This window comes from Pelobates fuscus, chromosome 2 (assembly GCF_036172605.1).
Source record: "Pelobates fuscus isolate aPelFus1 chromosome 2, aPelFus1.pri, whole genome shotgun sequence".
Taxonomy (NCBI): domain Eukaryota; kingdom Metazoa; phylum Chordata; class Amphibia; order Anura; family Pelobatidae; genus Pelobates; species Pelobates fuscus.
In genome coordinates, this window is record NC_086318.1 from 114,648,769 (window position 1) to 114,670,155 (window position 21,387).

Below are 21,387 nucleotides of genomic sequence, written 5' to 3' on the forward strand. Positions count from 1 at the left end.
CAAACAGAGGCCACCCCAAAATATTCTTGCAGAAGCCACGGACTGACTTGTTAGGCACACCACTTTTCAGCAGCTTTTAGATCCAGTACTGCTTAGACATATTTCTTCTACATACCAATTTTTATAGCTCTCTGCTCTTTCCCAAATCTTCTGGCTGGACTGATATAAAGATCTCTATTTTTGTCAACAAATACCAGTTTCCGTTCATTAGCATGTCCACTTTGGTCAAGTGCAATCTGCAATATTTCCATCTGGAAAACAAAACATAAATAATAAATCCTATGGGGGAGAGGAATAAATCAGTTTATGAGATATATATACATATTGTACATAAAACCACTTAGTGGGACACTACAAACATTTCAGCCCATAAAAGTGGTTTTAGTGTTACATTTTCAGTGTTCATTTTTTTGGGGGGAGAGATTTATCACAAAATGTGGGTGCCAAGTTACCTTCAGCAACTATTTCTTGTATAATAGATAAGGATACGGAAATAAATAGAACGAGGGCATTTCCAAAATCATGGTACAATATTTGGGACTCTTGGAGTTTCAAAACGTTGGCTTACTCAATTGAGTCCTCTCTTTGTACTATACTAGTACCGCTCATTGTCTGGGTTTAGAAATTGCAGAAGGTGTCCATGTGTTTCGCTTATCTACTACTTCTCCTCTTACCCCACTCTCCATGTATCTTTATCGCCTAACCTTTTTATCGCTTTTCCTCACTTATTATGGGTTGTTTTCTATCGCTCTCCTTACACTCTTTTTACTACCACAGTTTTTCTGATTTTCATTCCAGTTGTGATTATTATTATTATTGCCATTTATATAGCGCCAACAGATTCCATAGCGCTTTGTGATGTTTATTCTCCCTCACTCTCTGCACACCGCTATGCTCACCTTATATCCTCTTTACTATACTAAACACATACATCAGTGAAGTTCAGAGGTTGCATTGCATATGTCGGTCAGCTGTTAGAAACTACATTATGATAGGAAGCAATAGACTTAAGCAAAAAGATTAGATCACAATTTTTATTTAAAAAAAAAAAATATATTTGTGCCACAGTTTCTTATGATAGTTAACAATATATCATGATATCTGGTTCAGCTATGTTAAAGGAACACTCACCCCCAACCCAAGGTGAATAAGCAAACAATCTGCTAATGTTTTAACTTCTAAACTGGGACCTGCCGTGTGTTGATCACTTCTTCTTTTGAAACCAGAAGCTCCTGTTCTGTTGGCTCTCCTGAGTCCTCCCCCCTCCCTTGGCCCCCACCCATGAGTGGCGGGTGGGGGCAGTAAATTAAATGGGGGGAAACCTAGTTTCCTCCTCCGCGCCCCCACTCCAGAGCGGCGGGTGGGTGCCCTAAATAACAATAAAGGGGAGGGGAATCTACTGCCGTCGTCCCCCAGTGGCAGGTGGGGGCACCTATTGTCCTCCCCCCCTGAGCGGCGTGTGGGGGCCCTAAATAACAATAAGGGGGGGACCTCCAGAGCAGGGGTGGGTGCCCTAAAGGAAAATGTGGGGGGGATGGGGACGACGACGACCTATTGTCCCCCCCCCCCAGCCCCCACCATAAGCAGCGGGTGGGGGCCCTAAATTAAAATGTTAACTCCCACCCCCCTCCCCCATTTTTTTTGAATTTTTCCATGTTGTGTAATTTGACTCATAGCAACTATAACTAACTATATTGCGAGTAGGGGCACGTCTACTAAACAGTAAACAGCCCATGAGCGGTAGGAGGGGGCCCTAAAATGAAAATGTTAACCCCCCAATTCTTTGGAATTTTCCCATGCTGTGTAATTTGACTCATAGCAACACTCTGACTGGTTGCTATCAAACAACCAATCAGAGATTTATGAGTCAAATTACACAGCATGGGAAAATGCATACAAACTTTCCCAAGCTGTGTAAAATGACACAGAGCACTCTGATTGGTTGGATTTCAAGTCAACCAATCAGAGTGCTGTGACAGGTAAATGTAGAGACCTGTCAGTCTCTTCATTTACCTGCCAGAGCACTCCGATTGGTTGGCTTAAAACAACCAATCACAGTGCTCTGAGCCTAATTGCAGGGCGTGGGAAGGCCTTTCCCCGCCCTGCGGAGCTCAGTAACCGCGGTGCCCTTGCTGGGTGAAGATGGATTTTTTTTTGCGTCGGGTTTGTTTTTTTCATTGTATTTTCTTTTTTTTTTTTTTTTTCGAGTTTGTTTTTTTCAATGTCCGACGGGTATTATGGACTTTTTGGGGGATAAAAAAAAAGAAGATTTTAGAAAAAAGAAGACATCAAATGGTAAGTTATTTTTTATTTACAGGGATTTAGTTTTATTGTCCCCCCCTCATTTTTTTAGGGTGAGGAGGGTAGGTAGGGGTTTATTGATTTTTTGGGGGGTACAAAGGGGTGGGGGCCGGGGGGAGGGGGGGAAAGGACAATAGGTCTTCTCCCCCCACATTTTTATTTAGGGTCCCCATCCGCTGCTCAGGGGTGGGGGCCCGGGGGGGACAATAGGTCCCCCCATTTTTATTTAGGGCCCCCACCTGCTGCTCAAGCAGCGGCACGAATAGGATCGGAGTTTCACTCATTCAAATGAAATTCCGATACGAACAAAGTCCCGAATTGCATTCTAACACGAATGGAGAAACTGTTCTCATTCTGTTAGGACAAAATTCTGTAGATTCGCCAGCGTTCTGTCTAAGTGACAGGATGTTTGGGAATACTGACAGGAAGCATCGCGAGATCACGGATCAAAGGTGAGAATTGTGGGAAAATGGCTTTGATCATTGGATATGAAGCACACTTTGCTCCTCCGCTGGTCATAGCTGGTCAGGTGTAGGAAACCACCATAAGACAAAGTAGTCCCTACTTTGTCTTATGTTTTAAATAAAACTAGAGCAGACAGGAATAAATGAAGAACAGATCCTGAGAGAGGGAGAGAAGAGGAACCGATTAAAGAAAGGCAAGTTCGATATGACAGTGCCGCTTTAACAGTCTAAATGATAAAAATGAATGAACCTAATTATAGGAATAAAATGAGGCATTTTAGCTGCCTCAATAGTCAACCTAGTAATCTATAGAGGAGCCATACAAGAACTCACCCAGCTAATTTTATATTAAAACTAGACATCCAATGAGAGACAGTACAGTGTGAGAAAGAAAGTGGTCAACAGGCATGTTGCCAATTACTGCTGCTAGATGGCTATATAAATGCAGGTTTAGATTACACTGTACAACCTGCAGTTTTAATTTAAAATTTTATTTTTATTTTTGAAAATAAAAATAAAATTAAACCTTTAAAAATCAACATTTGATGTATTTCAGTTAACAAATTATTATGTACATTTTATTTTCATTAGATTTTCAAACATTAAATACATAGCAATGAGGAGTGCACATTTCAAATTGACAGATGACAAGATGACATTATCACTCTCCAGACAAGTAGAATAATGTTAAATTAAATACTTATTGCCAGGCCAAATGTATGATTTTGAATGTTACAAAATATCTAGTTTCTCTATAGGAGAAATTTGGATATTTGTTTTACCATCCCTTAAAGGGGCAGTAAAATGTCACTAAAACTAATTTGGGATGCCCTGTCCTTTGCGCTGTCATTAATCCCTAATGATGGCATTATACCAAATAAGTAATTTGCGTTCTCATTTATTACTTGAGATTTTTTTATTGTAAACACTACATATAGTTTTAAAAAAACTGACAGAAAACATTTGTGAAAAATATAACACCTACCACTGCTTTTATAAGAATTACCTTATGAGTGAGAGGTTTTCCATCACCCAGTGGCTTTCCTGATAAGGCATCAAATAGATAGATAACTGGAAAATAAACAAGTCATATCTCATTTTAATGTACAAAAGCAGAATATCCAGAAGGTATTTCTGATGAGCATAGCAGAGACAATATGATTTTGCAGTAAACTTTGTAAAAGAGCTATCATGCCTGGCAAATCATTCTTGAAATCCTTATCAAGTGTGCATATAAAAGTGTGTATATATTCAGCATCACCAGAATCCCCACAGGAAAGCGTTGTATAATGCTTTCCATTGGGGAAATCCTAATGCGAGCGTGGCCATTGCCACTCATGTGCATTAGGTCTCCCCCACAGGCTGTTATTGGTGGAGGAGGGTGCAGAGGCGGACACGAGCTAGCGCCGAGGGTAAGACCCAGGTGACAGAAAGTTTGTTTAACCCCTTCTGCACTGGGGAGGGGGAAAGACACACTATAGTTTCCGTTTAAGTTTAATTTAAAGTAATGAACATTTAAAAAAAAAAAAAAAAACCCAAGAAGTGAAAATATGAGGACAGTTGATCTTTAACCCCTTAAGGACACATGACATGTGTGACATGTCATGATTCCCTTTTATTCCAGAAGTTTGGTCCTTAAGGGGTTAAAGGAACACCTTTCAATCACGCTCCTTTTCCACCGGCGTAATCCAAAGTGTGGACCTAATGCGCATTAGGACTTTCCCCATATGAAAGCGTTAAATCAAAGCTTTCCTATGGGGTTTTGCTAGGTGCGGGATGGCCTCATGCATAGCTTGAGGAATTCCAGCGTTGTCTCATGAAGTCAAACTCTGTGAAACAGCAGGAAGCGTTTCTGGCTGTCTGGTAGGCAATCACTAGAGGCAGTCTTAACACTGCAATGTAAACATTGTAGTCTCTCTAAAACAGCAATGTTTTTACATTGCAGGTCTACAGGGGACAGGAACACTGCACCCAGACCACTCACATTTGGCTTTCTCTATATGAAAACATTGACTCAATGCTTTCCTATTTGGGATTTAAAGACGGTGCACATCCTCCTGCAAAACAGTTTTTTTTTTTTTTAAATTCTTTATTTTAGTGAGGCAGTTAAATGATACAGTACAAATCATAACAATGGGAGTTCGCTTGGTCCTGAACGCAGTCAGGGGGAACGAGCTCCAGCAAAAACCAGCCTCTCTTTATTTTTTTTGTAACAAGTATAATACAACAGTGCAGGTATGGAGTACAAGCATTTAACCATGTATTGCGATATTATGCAGTGTATAAGTGGCAACGATTATTACTTCGATAAAGTGGTGGCCTATAGCTCAACAAGCCTGCGACCCCCTAGGCCTTAGTCACACAAGCAGGCTTACATGGAGGTTTACGGTGTGAAACAAATGTCAGGTTCCATCAAGGTACAGCTGTTCAATCCTATACGGGGTCAGAGAGTTTGGGAGGTGCCATGGGTTCGTAATGGTGACCTGTCAGTTTCACTGTTGTGAGAGAACATCATGGGTGTATGGGTGTGTGGAAGCCGGATTGGGTTCGGTTTTGCAGATATCTGCTGGATTCGAGTTTTAGGTTAGGGAGCTTCAGAAATGGCGTCTGGTCAGGACGATTGGTAAGCCCCGCCCCCTGCAAAACAGTTTTAATACTAAAATTGCAATGTTTTACATTGCAGTGTTAAGGGAACAGGGACACTGCAATCACACCAGTTCAACATGGGGAAGAAAACAAGAGGAGCATAAAGAAATGTCCAAGTGCCCCCACTGAGAAAAGACTGACTGGAGAAGATGAGATAGAGGCGGGAAGAGGAAGAACAATAAAGTGAAAAGGTAGGAAAATTGTTGAAGGGTAAGTAACAGAAGGGTGGTGGAAAAAAAGGCTGGTTGAAAGGGAAACAAAAAGGAGGAGAAAAAAAAAATTCTTGCGCTGCAGTTCTGCAGTATCTGTTTTGACATTTCTGAACAGGTAACAAATGACAATAGTAAGAAATTTAACCCCTTAAGGACACATGACATGTGTGACATGTCATGATTCCCTTTTATTCCAGAGGTTTGGTCCTTAAGGGGTTAAAGAGACACACATACAAAGCACTATAACTACTACAGCTTATTGCAGTGACTTATAGTGCAATAATTTTGTGTGTAAATGTTGTCCTTAATTTTCAAAACCTTTTTCATGCTGTTGTGTATATGTATATTATATATATATATATATATATATATATATTTATTTTACGTTCAAAGGCCTGTATTTGTGGGAGAAGTTTAAATCTATCGTGGACCAATAAAAAAAAAACAATAACCCTCTTTCACGTCACCCCACCCACCGCACCCCTTATGCATTATATATTACCCTTGGTGGGCCCTCTTTTATTACAGGCCTACCCGTACGTTAAGACATATTACGCATATTACCATCATGTTTCCGACCACAAATATATATATATATATATATATATATATATATATATATATATATATGAACCTGATGAAAGTCCCAAACGTGGACTGAAACGTTGAGCAGCTTTTTTAAGATGGATTAACAAATGTATAACTTTTAATTACTTATTGGAATCCGAGAGTGCTGGTCATCTTCTCTACTGGTATATATATATTATACACACACATACAGTATCTCACAAAAGTGAGTACACCCCTCACATTTTTGTAAATATGTTATTATATGTTTTCATGTTACAACACTGAAGAAATGACACTCTGCTACAATATAAGTAGTAAGTGTACAGCCTGTATAACAGTGTAAATTTGCTGTCCCCTCAAAATAACAACACATAATCATTAATGTCTAAATCATTGGCAACAAAAGAGAGTACACCCCTAGGTGGAAATGTCAAAATTGGGCCCAATTAGCCATTTTTCCTCCCTGGTGTCATGTGACTCAGTGTAACAAGGTCTCAGGTGTGAATGGGGAGCAGGTGTGTTACATTTGGTGTTATCGCTCTCACACTCTCTCATACTGGTCACTGGACGTTCAACATGGCACCTCATGGCAAAGAACTCTCTGAGGATCTGAAAAAAAGAATTGTTGCTTTACATAAAGATGACCTAGGCTATAAGAAGATTGCCAAGACCCTGAAACTGAGCTGAAGCACGGTGGGCAAGACCATACAGTGGTTTCACAGGACAGGTTCCACTCAGAACAAGCATCGCCATGGTCGACCAAAGAAGTTGAGTGAATGTGCTCAGCCGTCGTCCCAGAAGGAAGCCTCTTCTAAAGATGATGCACAAGAAAGCCCACAAAAAGTTTTTCTGAAGACAAACTGACTAAGTACATGGATTACTGGAACCATGTCCTGTGGTCCAATGAGACCAAGATAAACTTATTTGGTTCAGATGGCATCAAGCGTGTGTGGCGGCAACCATGTGAGGAGTACAAAGACAAGTGTATATTGCCTACAGTCAAGCATGGTGGTGGGAGTGTCATGGTCTGGGCCTGCATGAGTGCTGCAGGCACTGGGGAGCTACAGTTTATTGAGGGAACCATGAATGCCAACATGTACTGTGACATGCTGAAGCAGAGCATGATCTCCTCCCTCCGGAGACTGGGCCGCAGGGCAGTATTCCAACATGATAACAACCCCAAACACACCTCCAAAGCGACCACTGCCTTGCTAAAGAAGCTTGCTAAAGAATCTGAAGGTAAAGGTGATGGACTGGCCAAGCATGTCTCCAGACCTAAAGCCTACTGAGCATTTGTGGTGCATCCTCAAAAGGAAGGTGGGGGAGCGCAAGGTCAGCTCCATGATGTTGTCATGTAGGAGTGGAAGAGGACTTCAGTGGCAACCTGTGAAGCTCTGGTGAACTCCATGCCCATGAGGGTTAAGGCAGTGCTGGGAAATAATGGTGGCCACACAAAATATTGACACTTTAGGCCCAATTTGGACATTTCCACTGTGCTCACATTTGTTGGCAACGGTTTAGACATTAGTGGCTGTGTGTTGAATTATTTTGAGGGGCACACCATGTGTATTGCAAGATTTGACCAATCGGAGCGTTGCCGTGGGTTACAATGGGGCTGGCGAGATACATGATCTGCAGCTCTGCACACTTTGGATCTGCAGACTGACAGCCATGGCCACCGGTCCACCAGGGAGCCCACCAGACCATGAAAATAGGTATTTAGTCCCCCTCGTTCCCAGTATCCCCCCATCTCCCCATGACGTCATATTCCGGCTCCTGGCATCAGTAGACGGCCAGCACAGCACAAGGGAGCAGAGCAGGTAGAAAACAGCTCCCTCACCGTCTCTGCCTGGAACACAGCTGCCCGCTGCACTGAAGCCCCACTGGACCCCAGGGACAGATTTCCAGGTAGGGAGGCTGGGTGGACATTTTTAAATGTTAAATTTTAAAAATATGAATAATTTGTGTGTGTGTGTGTGTGTCTGAATGTGAGTGTGTGTGTGTCTGTGAGTGTATGTGTGTGTGTCTGTGTTTGTGAGTGTTTGTGTATGTGTCTGTGTATGTATATGTCTGTGAGTGTGTGGGAGGGGTGGGGATGTGGGGGTGGGGATGTGGGGGTGGGGGGAAAGGGGGGGAGTGGGAGGTAGATGTATGGGGGGGCCCCAGGGCAAATTTTGCACTGGGGCCCCGTGGTTTCTAGTTATGCCTCTGCTTATTATACATACAATATATCTTTGTTAAGTGGGATTTAGTTCTCATAAATTGCTGGCATCCTTTATTTCATTGCTGACTTAACCAAAGCGTCTTGTAACATTGTTTAAATGGTGCTTTGGAATTGCTGAATACGGTCTACTTGTACGAATATTTTGGAAGTAAAATGAGGGCTGTAAAATGTCGTGGGATGGCATCCCAGGTTGATAGGGCATGTTTTAAATGCTTCAAAAAGATTTGACAAAAAACAGACTTTACCTACAGAGTCCTGTCACCTTACCCACTATAATATCTAGTGTTTATTGTGAATGGAGTGTGTCTTTAATGGACACTGTTACAGCAACAAGCATTCCACTTACACTTTTCATCTCCTTTGTCTTTAATAGCAATGGTGTCATTGCTTAAAGATACAGTCTGCGAATTCAGATTATCTATTCTCATTCCAGAAACCTTAGGAGTGGAGATGAGGCGACCTTCATAAGAGTACAGAAATAAACTGCCTCCGTCCATTAGAAGGAAATGTCTGCATGTAAACATAGAAAAATAATGATCAAACAAACAATATATTTGGAGAATGGATTTGCCCAAAAGATCATCACACACCAAAGTAGTTAAAAGTTATATAAAAAGGTTAATTTAAATAAAATACAGAGAATTAGTAAATAATCATCCCTCCCGTAATATGTGACAGGATCCTTAGGTCATATACATGCACTTTGTGTCAGATAGCGTATGAATTTAACAAGTCGGTCTGATGATATCACTGCTCTGTGAAGCAGGGAGGGCGATAGAGTCTAGCATAGAGTTGCTTAAATCAATGTCCGACCCAAGGTGCATGTAAATGCAAGGAGTATAATCATTAGGATAATAGGGACATAAGGAAAGGAAACAGATAAGGTAAAACAAAACCCCACATGACATAGCTAAATTGGAGATTTTTGTCAGCCGATGGTCTATATTCCCTTGCTATTCAGTACAATGCGGTGGGGGGGGAGAGAATCGGGGGGGAGAAGTCTCCTAGTATTATGTAGTTTATTAGCAAATGACAGCCAATCTAACCCTAAAAAGCCACACCGCCACAACATGTTCTTTATTACTATTAAGGGAATATAATTGCCTAAAAATTAATGGAGATTACTGGTCAAATTATATACACATCTTATAAAAATACAACATGTTAGCACCTTAAAAGGTAGTAATAGTCTCTTCTCTATATACCGTGTGCTATAAAAAAAATGCTAGCAACTTTACCAACAACATTTTTTTTACTTTTAATTTTCAGCTATAATTTTTAAATCAATTGCTTAGACAAAATGGGGGAGTGATTTAAAAATAGATTTTAATTAGCAGTATGTTACGACAACATAAAACGTACATATGGCTCCTGTAGTGGGCTGTGTATGTATCTAGTATATACTAAGAATGCAGGACACACCATCTCACCGTGCCTAGCACATGGTCAGGAAGTAAAGTTCAACTAGGCATAATTTATAATAAATATATTCACATGTGAATAATATATAGATTGCATTTTAAACAACTTTTTGTAAAGGACAGTTCCACTAATTGTTTTTTTTAGTTCTACAGTTAGTAGGTTTAAAAAAGCATGTGATCCACTCCTTTAATAACAACAGAGCATAAGGAATGCAGAAAGGAATGTCACTCATTTGTTACCAAACACTGAGCATATGGCTTATTGGATAGGATGCCTTACAAGGGATCCTGATTTAAATTAGCCATGTGCATGTTCAAGTATGTAAAGTGCAGTATTTGTTTAACCCTCTCAGTACTAAAACAAATCTGTTTTATACAATGCATTATAAAACCAAAACAACAATGCATGATTAATTCATATTTATGATGTGTATCATAAAATAAAAAATAAAAAAAAACATCAAAATTTAAATTGTGTACACAATGATAAAGAAAAACCACTTCAATGAAAGGGTTTTGTTTTGTTTTCCCTTCGGTTAAATGTTCTGTAATAGTTGCACTGAAATTTATTTCAATGATGCTATAATACAATGCATCTATGGAACGTTTGGTGTAATGGAAAATGAATTTAATAAGTGCCACTTAAGTCGCAAAATATCTAATTTTATTTTCTTATTAAAAAAAGATGTAATGTCTGAGGAATGCAGTTTGGATGAACCTCTTTACAGCTAACATGTAACACATATCTTTGGCATGCTTATTTATAAAATTACCAATATCATTATATCAATAATATAATACCTTAAATTAAAGGGACACAATAGTCATCAAAGCAACTTTAGCATAATGAAGACGTATTTGTGTATAGAACATTCCCCTGCAGTCTTACTGCTCAATTCTCTGTTATTAAGAAGTTGAATAACTTTGGTTGTGCAGCCCTAGGCACACCTCCCTGCAAGTCACTTGCACAGCCTTCCTGTAAAGAGTCATCTAATGTTTATACTTCCTTTATTGCAAATTCTGTTTAATTTAGAATGTCTTATCTCCTGCTCTGTTAATACCTTGCTAGATCCTGCAGGCGCCTTCTGTAAGTAATTAAAGTTAAATGCACAAAAGCAGGAGATAAAAACTTTAAGCATAAGTTACATCTGATTGAAAATTAAATCATTTTGCTTTCATGCAGCCTGTGTCAGTCACATCCAGGGCTGCGTAAACAGAAACAAAAGTGCTTTAACTCCTAAATGACAGAGAATTGAGCAGTGAGACTGAGGTATGATCTATAAACAAAAAATGCTTCATTAAGCTAAAGTTGTTTTGGGGACTATAGTGTTCCTTTAAATGAAGGGAAAAGTTGTATTAATATTGAATTTACATATTTCACATCAACTGCAGAACTCCGACCCTCACCCGCCAAAAAATATCTACCTTTCAGATTGTAAAATTAAGGTAACGGTTCCTTCTCTAAGATCAAAGATTAATGGTGTATTCCAGTTCTTTGTGCTAAGGAAGAAACAGAGTTTATATTAAATATTTAATAAATATAATACATACTTATATATTTAACATCTAAAATACACATTATTTCAGTGAGATTGTCATACAAAGTGCATATCTTAAGCCTTCAAGAAGCATTTTAGCAAAGCAAATATACAGATTAAAAAAAAAAAAATGAAATCGCAATGCTTTAGACTTTGACGTTACAATGACCCAGAAGTTCTATAAATGAACTTTAAAATATATCTATTAATATCAAAACGATATCATTGTGTAATTAAACCCATGACAGTAATATTTGATGCTCTAACAGTTGATCATCTGAAATTATGCCTACAGTGTACTCTATCCAATAGACTTGCAGAAACATTTCTATGGACTGATCTGTCCGTATCAAATGCCTTTTAATCCACACCCAAAGTAATTGATCCATGTGAGGTTTAACTGTAGAGAATAGATTGTCACTGTTACACATAGAAGGTTTATCAATAAACTACAATCTTTAAGTTTGGATTCCAATACTGCTGAATGGGTCAGGCAGTGGCTGAGTGATAGGTAACAGAGGATAGTAGTCAATGGAGTATATTCAAAGCAAACTCTAGTTACAAGTGGGGTACCTGAGGGATCTATACTTGGACCCATTCTCTTTAATATTTTTATTAGTGATATTGCACAAGGTCTTGTTGGCAAGATATGTCTTTTTGCTGATGATACTAGGATTTGCAACAGGGTTGATGTTCCAGGAGCGATAAGCAAAATGTCAAATGATTTAGGTAAACTAGAAAAATGGTCAGAGCTGTGGCAATTTGACATTTTACAGAACACTGGTGAGACCTCACTTGGAGTATTGTACGCAGTACTGGAGACCGTATCTCCAGAAGGATATTGATACTTTGGAGAGAGTTCAGAGAAGGGCTACTAAACTGGTTCATGGATTAGAGGATAAAACTTACAAGGAAAGATAAACGGACCTTAGCCTGTACGGCTTGGAGGAAAGACGAGACGAGGGGGATATGATAGAAACATTTAAATACATAAAGGGAATCAACATAGTAAAGGAGGAGATTATATTTAAAAGAAGAAAAACTACCACAAGAGGGGCAAAGATTTAAAAATAATATCAGGAAGTATTACTTTACTGAGAGGGTAGGAGGGTAGTGGATGCATGGAATAGCCTTCCAGCTGAAATGGTAGAGGTTAACATAGTGAGGGAGTTTAAACATGGGTGGGATAGGCATAAGGCTATCCTAGACTTAAGATAAGGCCAAGGACTAATGAAAGTATTTAGAAAATTGGGCAGACTAGATGGGCCGAATAGTTCTTACCTGCTGTCACATTCTATGTTTCTATTAGATATTATAGAAATAGATTCGTAAACCATTATGAAGTTAAAATGGGCTCACACAAAAAACTGGAACTCACATATCAGTATGAAAAAAACTATGAGTAAGGTACTAGGCAACCCAAGTACACACGAGAAACTATGGAATAGCTGGATAGTAGAAAGAAAACGCCTTTTAGACGTTAACTAAGGTGAAGGAGACCGTAGAAAAAATGTTTTAAAAAAAAAAATAATCTACAATCTAATAGATGACCCCCTGAGATGCACGGAGGCACATGCACGCCTAGAGAGACCCCTTAGTGTATCCCCCCTCGTGTCTATCTTCTACCTTTCTTTGGTTTGTTGGAACTCTCTTACTCTCTCCCTCCCCCCCCAGAGGCGGCTCTCTAATTAGGCGGTTTAGGCGGCCGCCTAAGGCCTCGCGCTGGCGGGGGCCTCGCGGCCGCCTAAACCGCCTGTTAGCAGAGTGTGTCAGGTCCTCGGTCAGTGACCGAAGACCTGACACCAGGAGGGGGCCCGGCGGCTTGCCCAGTATGCCGCCGGGTGCGAGGCCCCTCCTTGCTGCCAGGCCGGCCACCGCAGACACTGGTCTGCAGCTCCGCAGTGTGCAGAGCTGCAGACCATGTGACTCGCGAGAATTGGCCAATCAGAGCGTTGCCGTGGGTTACCACGGCAACGCTCTGAATCTCGCGAGATTACACGGTCTGCAGCTCTGTGGAGCTGCAGACCGGGAGCAGGGGCAACCGGACCACCAGGGAGCCCACTGGACCACCAGGGAAAGGTAGGCTCACCCACCACCATCACCCCCACCACCCTTAGCTTCACCCCCCACCACCATCACCCCCAACACCCTCAGCCTCACCCCCACCACCATCACCCCCACCACCCTCAGCGTCACCCCCCACCACCATCAGCCTCACCCCCACCCTCACCATCACCCCCCACCACCCTCAGCCTCACCCCCCACCACCATCACCCCCAACACCCTCACCCCCACCACCATCACCCCCACCACCCTCAGCGTCACCCCCCACCACCATCAGCCTCACCCCCACCCTCACCATCACCCCCCACCACCCTCAGCCTCACCCCCCACCACCATCACCCCCCACCACCCTCAGCTTCACCCCCCACCACCATCAACCCCACCACCCTCAGTCTCACCCCCACCACCCCACCCTCAGCCTCACCACCACCATCACCCTCACCACCCTCAGCCTCACCCCCATCACCCCCACCACCCTCAGCTTCACCCCCCACCACCATCAGCCTCACCCCCACCCTCACCATCACCCCCCACCACCCTCAGCCTCACCCCCCACCACCATCACCCCCACCACCCTCAGCTTCACCCCCCACCACCATCAGCCTCACCCCCACCCTCACCATCACCCCCCACCACCCTCAGCCTCACCCCCCACCACCATCACCCCCCACCACCCTCAGCTTCACCCCCCACCACCATCAACCCCACCACCCTCAGCCTCACCCCCACCACCATCACCCCCACCACCCTCAGCTTCACCCCCCACCACCATCAACCCCACCACCCTCAGCCTCACACCCACCACCCCACCCTCAGCCTCACCACCATCACCCTCACCACCCTCAGCCTCACCCCCACCACCATCACCCCCACCACCCTCAGCTTCACCCCCCACCACCATCAGCCTCACCCCCACCCTCACCATCACCCCCCACCACCCTCAGCCTCACCCCCCACCACCATCACCCCCACCACCCTCAGCGTCACCCCCCACCACCATCAGCCTCACCCCCACCCTCACCATCACCCCCCACCACCCTCAGCCTCACCCCCCACCACCATCACCCCCCACCACCCTCAGCTTCACCCCCCACCACCATCAACCCCACCACCCTCAGCCTCACCCCCACCACCCCACCCTCAGCCTCACCACCACCATCACCCTCACCACCCTCAGCCTCACCCCCACCACCCTCAGCTTCACCCCCCACCACCATCAGCCTCACCCCCACCCTCACCATCACCCCCCACCACCCTCAGCCTCACCCCCCACCACCATCACCCCCACCACCCTCAGCTTCACCCCCCACCACCATCAGCCTCACCCCCACCCTCACCATCACCCCCCACCACCCTCAGCCTCACCCCCCACCACCATCACCCCCCACCACCCTCAGCTTCACCCCCCACCACCATCAACCTCACCCCCACCCTCACCATCACCCCCCACCACCCTCAGCCTCACCCCCCACCACCATCACCCCCCACCACCCTCAGCTTCACCCCCCACCACCATCAACCCCACCACCCTCAGCCTCACCCCCACCACCATCACCCCCACCACCCTCAGGTACACCCACCACCACCACCATCTTCACCCCCCCACCACCATCACCCCCACCAACCTCAGCCTCATTCCCCACCACCATCACCCACCATCACCACCCTCAGCCTCACCCCACCACCATCACCCCACCCTCAGCCTCACCCCCACCACCATCTCCCCACCCTCAGCCTCACCCCCCACCACCCTCAGCCTCACCACCCACCACCATCACCCCCACCACCCTCACCATCACCCCTCCCTACCATCACCCCCACCACCCTCAGCCTCACCCCCACCACCCTCAGCTACACCCACCACCACCATCAGCTTCACCCCCCCACCACCGTCACCATCACCCCCCACCAACCTCAGCCTCATTCCCCACCACCATCATCCACCATCACCACCCTCAGCCTCACCCCCCACCACCCTCAGCTTAACCCCCACCACCATCACCCCTCCCCACCATCACCCCCACCACCCTCAGCCTCACCCCCACCACCCTCAGCTACACCCACCACCACCGTCACCATCACCCCACCACCATCACCCCCACCACCCTCAGCTTAACCCCCACCACCATCACCCCTCCCCACCATCACCCCCACCACCCTCAGCTTCACCCCCCACCACCCTCAGCTTCACCCCTGCCCACCCTCAGCTTCACCCCTGCCCACCCTCAGCCTCACCCCCACCACCCTCACCATTACCCCTTCACCCTCAGCCTCACCCCCCACCACCCTCAGCCTCACCCCACCCTCAGCTTCACCACCCCTCAGCATCACTCCCCCCACCACCTTCAGCATCACCCCCCTCAGCATCACCCCCCACCACCCTCAGCATCACCACCCTCAGCATCACCCCTCACCACCCTCAGCATTACCCCCCACCACCCTCAGCATCACCACCCTCAGCATAACCCTCCGTCACCACCCTCAGCTTCCCCCCACTCACCATCACCCCCTCCTTCTCACATCACCCCCTTCTCACTCTCACATTACCCCCTCTCACTCTCACATTACCCCCTCTCACTCTCACATTACCCCCCCCCCACTCTCACATTACGCGCCCCACTCTCACATTACCCCCCTCTCACTCTCACATTACCCCCCTCTCACTCTCACATTACCCCCCTCTCACTCTCACATTACCCCCTCTCACTCTCACATTAACCCCCTCACTCTCACATTACCCCCTCTCACTCTCACATTACTATCACCCCCTGCTCCCTCTCACATTACCATCAACCCCCCGCTCCCTTTCACCATCACCGTCCACTCCCTCTCACCATCACACCCCCCGCTCCCTCTCACCATCAGCTACCCCATACACATAGGGTCTCAGACAAAAACACAAACATGCTCACAGAGACATACATTCGCACACACAAGGATACTCTCTGTCAGACACACTCTCAGGCACATACACAGGTAGACAGTGCGTCAATGTGTATATGTGACACTTTTTTGTTAGTGGGGCCTCATGTTTGCGTTTCGCCTAAGGCCTCATAAAGTCTAGAGCCGCCTCTGTCCCCCCCCCCTCCTTATCTAACCTTTATGGATACTGTCGAGACAAGTGCGAGACACAGCAAGTGACAACAACATATGTAGGGACAGACTGACCCTTCACACTGGTATCACTCGTGCCGCATATAGATCAGATTACATGTTACTGTACTCAACTACTGAACATGTAACCACTCCAAGTGTCAATGTGTGCTGCTTGTCACGTATAGGTCATAGCTTATGTTAATTTAGCACCAATGATGTTTAAATGGAGTAATCCGCAATGTATGTAGTGTCGCTATGAAAGGTCTGGTATCCATGAATAACCTTTAATAAACAACAAATGACAGGGGGAAAAAATGGACCAGCTGGTTGTCCAGACCACACCATACTCCGCAAACTGAGGCAAGACGACCAAGGAGCGTAAACCAAATCCTAGCAATCTTGGTGTTGGGAGGCCCAAAAGGTCCACCCACACATCAGCAGCTAACTATAAAGTCTCGACCACACAGCTAAGGGCAATATCCTTCCTCCAAAACCTATCTCCATCGTTAATTACCCTTATTTCCCCCAAATATGTTTTCTCTAGGCTGTAATTCTCAGCATGATGAATCTAGGCAGAATGTTGTATCTAGCGTGGATACGTTTGCAGACCATGTATGTTGGGTACCGAAGCAGTGGATGTAGGTTGTCATATCGCATGCTTAACGAACCAATTTTCTCTTCTATACTAACCATTCTCGTGATGTGTTCTATATCTAAATGTCTATTGATGCAAGTTCCTGCTCTTATGTAGGCTAAGACCAGTATTCATGGACTACACTGTATAAAGTATAAAACAACTGTACAACGTACGCACATTGATGTCTACACAAAAGTTATGCACTAAGTCTCAATACTGTTGATAAATGTATTCAATAAAAATGATATATTGTGGGGGGGAATGGGCTCACACTTGGGTTACACACTAAACTCTAGATTGTAGCAAATGAAAATCCGAATTGCAAAATTAAGGTAAAAATTTATTCTAATTGAAAAGCTGAATTAGATCTGGATTAACGTTGTTTTAGCATTTATTAAAGTTTTAGGATTAATAGAAGACACTTGTGGATTGTCAGAGGAAATTTAGAACCATATGGTACAACATATATCCATAGCAAGCGCTATGGCTTAAAGCTTGCTTGAGCAGAGCCCTTATCACCGCTTGACCCATAAAGGGGCACTATAGGTGCCATAATCATTATAGCCTGCTATAAAGGTTATGGTTCCTGCATGGCCTTGGTACCATCCCTCAGTTCTGTGTCAAACAATATTCAAGCAGTTTGAAATAAACCTCTCAACCCCTCAAATGGCTCAACTCCTTGCTCTAGATATTACTAGTGCAGAAGTTAAACATTTTCATTAATAATGTCAGTATTGCCCAAATTTGGAAGACATTCTTTGGATGGTATGCCCCAAGGGCATGTAGCAGACCATAATAGATAACTAAAGGGATACTATTGGCACCCAGACCACTTAATCTCATTGAAGTGGTCTGGGTGCACTGTCCCAGTCCCACTTAGTCCTGCAATGTCAATGAGAAAGCCACCAGAGGCATTTCCTGGTGGCTAACTGACTTTTGGTCACCTAACTGATGCTGGACATCCTCACGCTCTGCATGAGGACATCCAGCGTCAGTAAAATCCCATAGGAAAGCCTTGAAGCACTTGCCATGCATGTGCATTAACCCCACCCTGTCGGGTGACATCGGAGCAGGTATAGCGCCGACCCAGCGCCAAAGGAAATCAACACTAGAATCAGGTAAGTGTTAAAAGGGGACTTTAAACCCTTTGAGAGCCAGAGGGGGCCTTGTGTGGAGGGGGGGACCAGATGGCTCAATAGTGTAAGGAATACAACTTTGTATTCCTCACACTATAGAATCTTTTTAAGGTGCTTAGAGTGTGCCTTAAAGCTAAACTGGTTTTGTCACAATTACTTTAAAGCTTTGTTTACACATTGTAAACTGCTGATGAATTTAACAGTGCTATATAAATAACCTAACAACAACAACGGCAAACTTTGACACTCTGGATGTTTGTGAAGTAGGCCAGCTGAGCATCATATGAACTATAGTTCCCAAACAAGTGCAGTGCCAAAGTTAGCCATCCCTGGCCTAGAACGTGACCTTATAATAATGTTGCTGGAAGCCACCCCTTTTCACTTTGTAAATAGATCATCATACTCAGAACGAAAACAATTACTTAAAAAGGTTTTTCTTGGCGTTGGTACAAATGTTTTGATTCTTTGACTTTTCAGTGCTTGAGAATAGATTAGCAGTAACAGTACCACCTGCTTCCTATGACAGTTTTTTGAACAAAGGAGTGGAGTTCTCGTATTGTGTTGGGTTGAAAGACCTTTGTCCTGGACATGATTGAGAAGTGCTGCATCAAAGGAAACAGTTCCCAGACATGGAACTCACTTACCTAAACACATAGCATTGAAGAGAGGTAGAGACAACTAAATGTCCATAGTTCAAAGAAGCCTTAATGACTCGGTCACGGAATTCCAGTAAATCGACAGCATCATTGGTTACGTTGCGTACCTGTCAAAAAAATAAATCTCGTCAACACCTGCATGTTAGAGTATGTACCCACTAGTTTACATGTCCCTATACCACATATTTTAATGGTAGCTTATTAACTATCACCACTGCACTAATACTGAGATTGCTTGTGAGTTTTTTGTTTATTTTTACTTTTAAGGGATAACCTACAAAGATTGTAGGATATATCTATAGAAGAAAATAGAGATGTGCTTTTTGTGTGATGAGCTGTGGTGGTTATGGTGCTTAAAGAGTCCCTTTAAAACTCATATAAGTATATTTCTAAATGAAAGTTTATAAATAACACACACAGCAAAATATCTTTCAACAGTGGAAAATAAATAGAAATCGAACCTGCATTGCCCGTCTTTTGACCAAGGTCACTTCAAAATTCTTCCATTCCCAATGCTGCTCCACAACATGTGCAAAGATAACCTGCCCATTTCCACAAGCCCCGGCCATCTGGGTGCCATCAACAGACCATGCAATATTAAAGATGCTACCTGTATTTGGTTTTTCTAAGGAATAGGACCACTGCAAGAAAACATAGAATAGAGACGTTCAGAAGATACCCCACAGATTAACTTACCAAGGGTTCATAGCCTTTCAAAATAAACACATCAATAATGTTTTGCTGTGAACAAAAGGTTTAAAAAGTATGTTTTGATTTTGTCAAAGTGCACCTGCAACAGCTGGATATGAAACAACAGACACGCTAGTACAGGACCCCAGGACCCCTGCCATATTTAAGAAACAGAGGAAGCAGTTCAAGTCTGGGAGAGCCATTAGCATTGTGTATGAGAGGTATGAAGATTGATATAATATTGAGCATAAATACGGCGATGCAGCTTAAGAAAACAGGACCGACATTAAAAATGCAATTAAAATACTCATTAATCATAAACTGAAAAGGAATTTTCTTCAATAACCACAATGAGAAAGAAAAGCAACCCCCATCTGTTACGTCCAAATACAAAATTCTGGATACATCGTCTTGTACTTTAGGGAAGTGATATTTAATGTTTTTGCCATATTTAGCACGTTAATTTCTTTTGCAGTCCACATGAACCCACAAAATACCAAGCTCCAGGGACACTTGTCAACTGTTGATATATAAATATAATGAGAAAAGAAAAGCGCAACTGAAGTACTCTTTTAAAATACTGCTAGTCAATTTATTTTATGGCTATACAGTGCGTAGAAAAGTTGCTTAATGTTTGGTACACTTATGTTTAATCACGGGACACTACAAGCTTACGTATATCATAAAATAAGAAGTGCAACGCGTCCTGTGGTTAGGCATGCAAAAAATGTAACTGTCCCTCAATATAACCATGTCACTCCTTCTTCAGGTGGGTAATGTTCTTCCAGTTTTTTTTATTCAATCCAGTAGGTCCATTAAGATACACTAGGAAAAGCTAAGTTTCTTTTTTTATCTTGGAACTTGATGACATATTGCAAAAATAAGAGTCCTCACAAGAATAAACCCTTGAGAGGTCTTCTAAAGAAAAAAACTACTTATTTACAGTGTCCAAACATCAACTGTGGCTAAGACACAGGTTTCTTATGGTGAACAGCATCTGTTAAAGACCTAACTTTAAGTTGCCAGCAGTGTTGGAGGAGAAACCTCAGTACAACGCTGCCAACAGGTGCCATTACTGCCTACTACCAGAGGAGGCTCTAAAGATTGAGAGGCCTTGGGCAAAATTCGAAAAAGAAACCTTGGTTGATGAGCTCACAGTGACAGCAAGACTCTAGGATGGACATGAGGCAAGGCCTCAACAAGTATGAGGCTTCAGGTTGTTGCTTAACTGGCCTAATAATAGAGCCACATCCGCCTGCAATATATTAATAGTTCTATTAAATATAGATTTTTTTTTCATTGGCAATGGAGAGGCAATTGTTGTTAATTTACATATTTAAAAGACACTCCAATGCGCTAACAAAAACGTAAAAATCAAATCACTTCTAAGTAAATATACGCCCAATGCAAACAGGTTTCCATTTTATCATGCATTTTTTTTCAGGTACAGCTAAAACAATGTGCAAGCTCTCCCTCTTCTAACCCTGCTGAGATATTTTGGGGCTGTCCAATCACAGACTTCTCAAGCGAGCTCAATGAGGAATCTTTGCAAGGCAGGTGCTATGGCTATTGCATTCCTCTTGAGTTTAGCTCCTCTGCGCAATCAAATTAAGTAACTGGACCAGTTGTTTGCTTGGAAGCCAGGGGCGAGGGTGTGACCAAGTGAAATTATAAAAATGCCAAGTTCTATTGAAATCTGTACATTTAAAAAAAAAAAAATGGAAAAAAGACA

The 21,387-nt window shown here is 43.5% G+C and overlaps 1 protein-coding gene across 1 annotated transcript in view; it reads right to left on the reverse strand.

The window, feature by feature from the left end:
- IFT80 (intraflagellar transport 80) overlaps positions 1-21,387 on the reverse strand; it is a 113,457-nt gene that overhangs the window by 26,995 nt on the left and 65,075 nt on the right. The window contains exons 8-13 of the mRNA XM_063442606.1: positions 19,427-19,606; positions 18,954-19,072; positions 11,264-11,338; positions 8,764-8,927; positions 3,772-3,836; positions 116-251 (exon numbers count right to left, since the gene is read on the reverse strand). Of these exons, the coding sequence (XP_063298676.1) occupies positions 116-251; positions 3,772-3,836; positions 8,764-8,927; positions 11,264-11,338; positions 18,954-19,072; positions 19,427-19,606 (739 nt within the window). The remainder of the gene's footprint in view (positions 1-115; positions 252-3,771; positions 3,837-8,763; positions 8,928-11,263; positions 11,339-18,953; positions 19,073-19,426; positions 19,607-21,387) is intronic.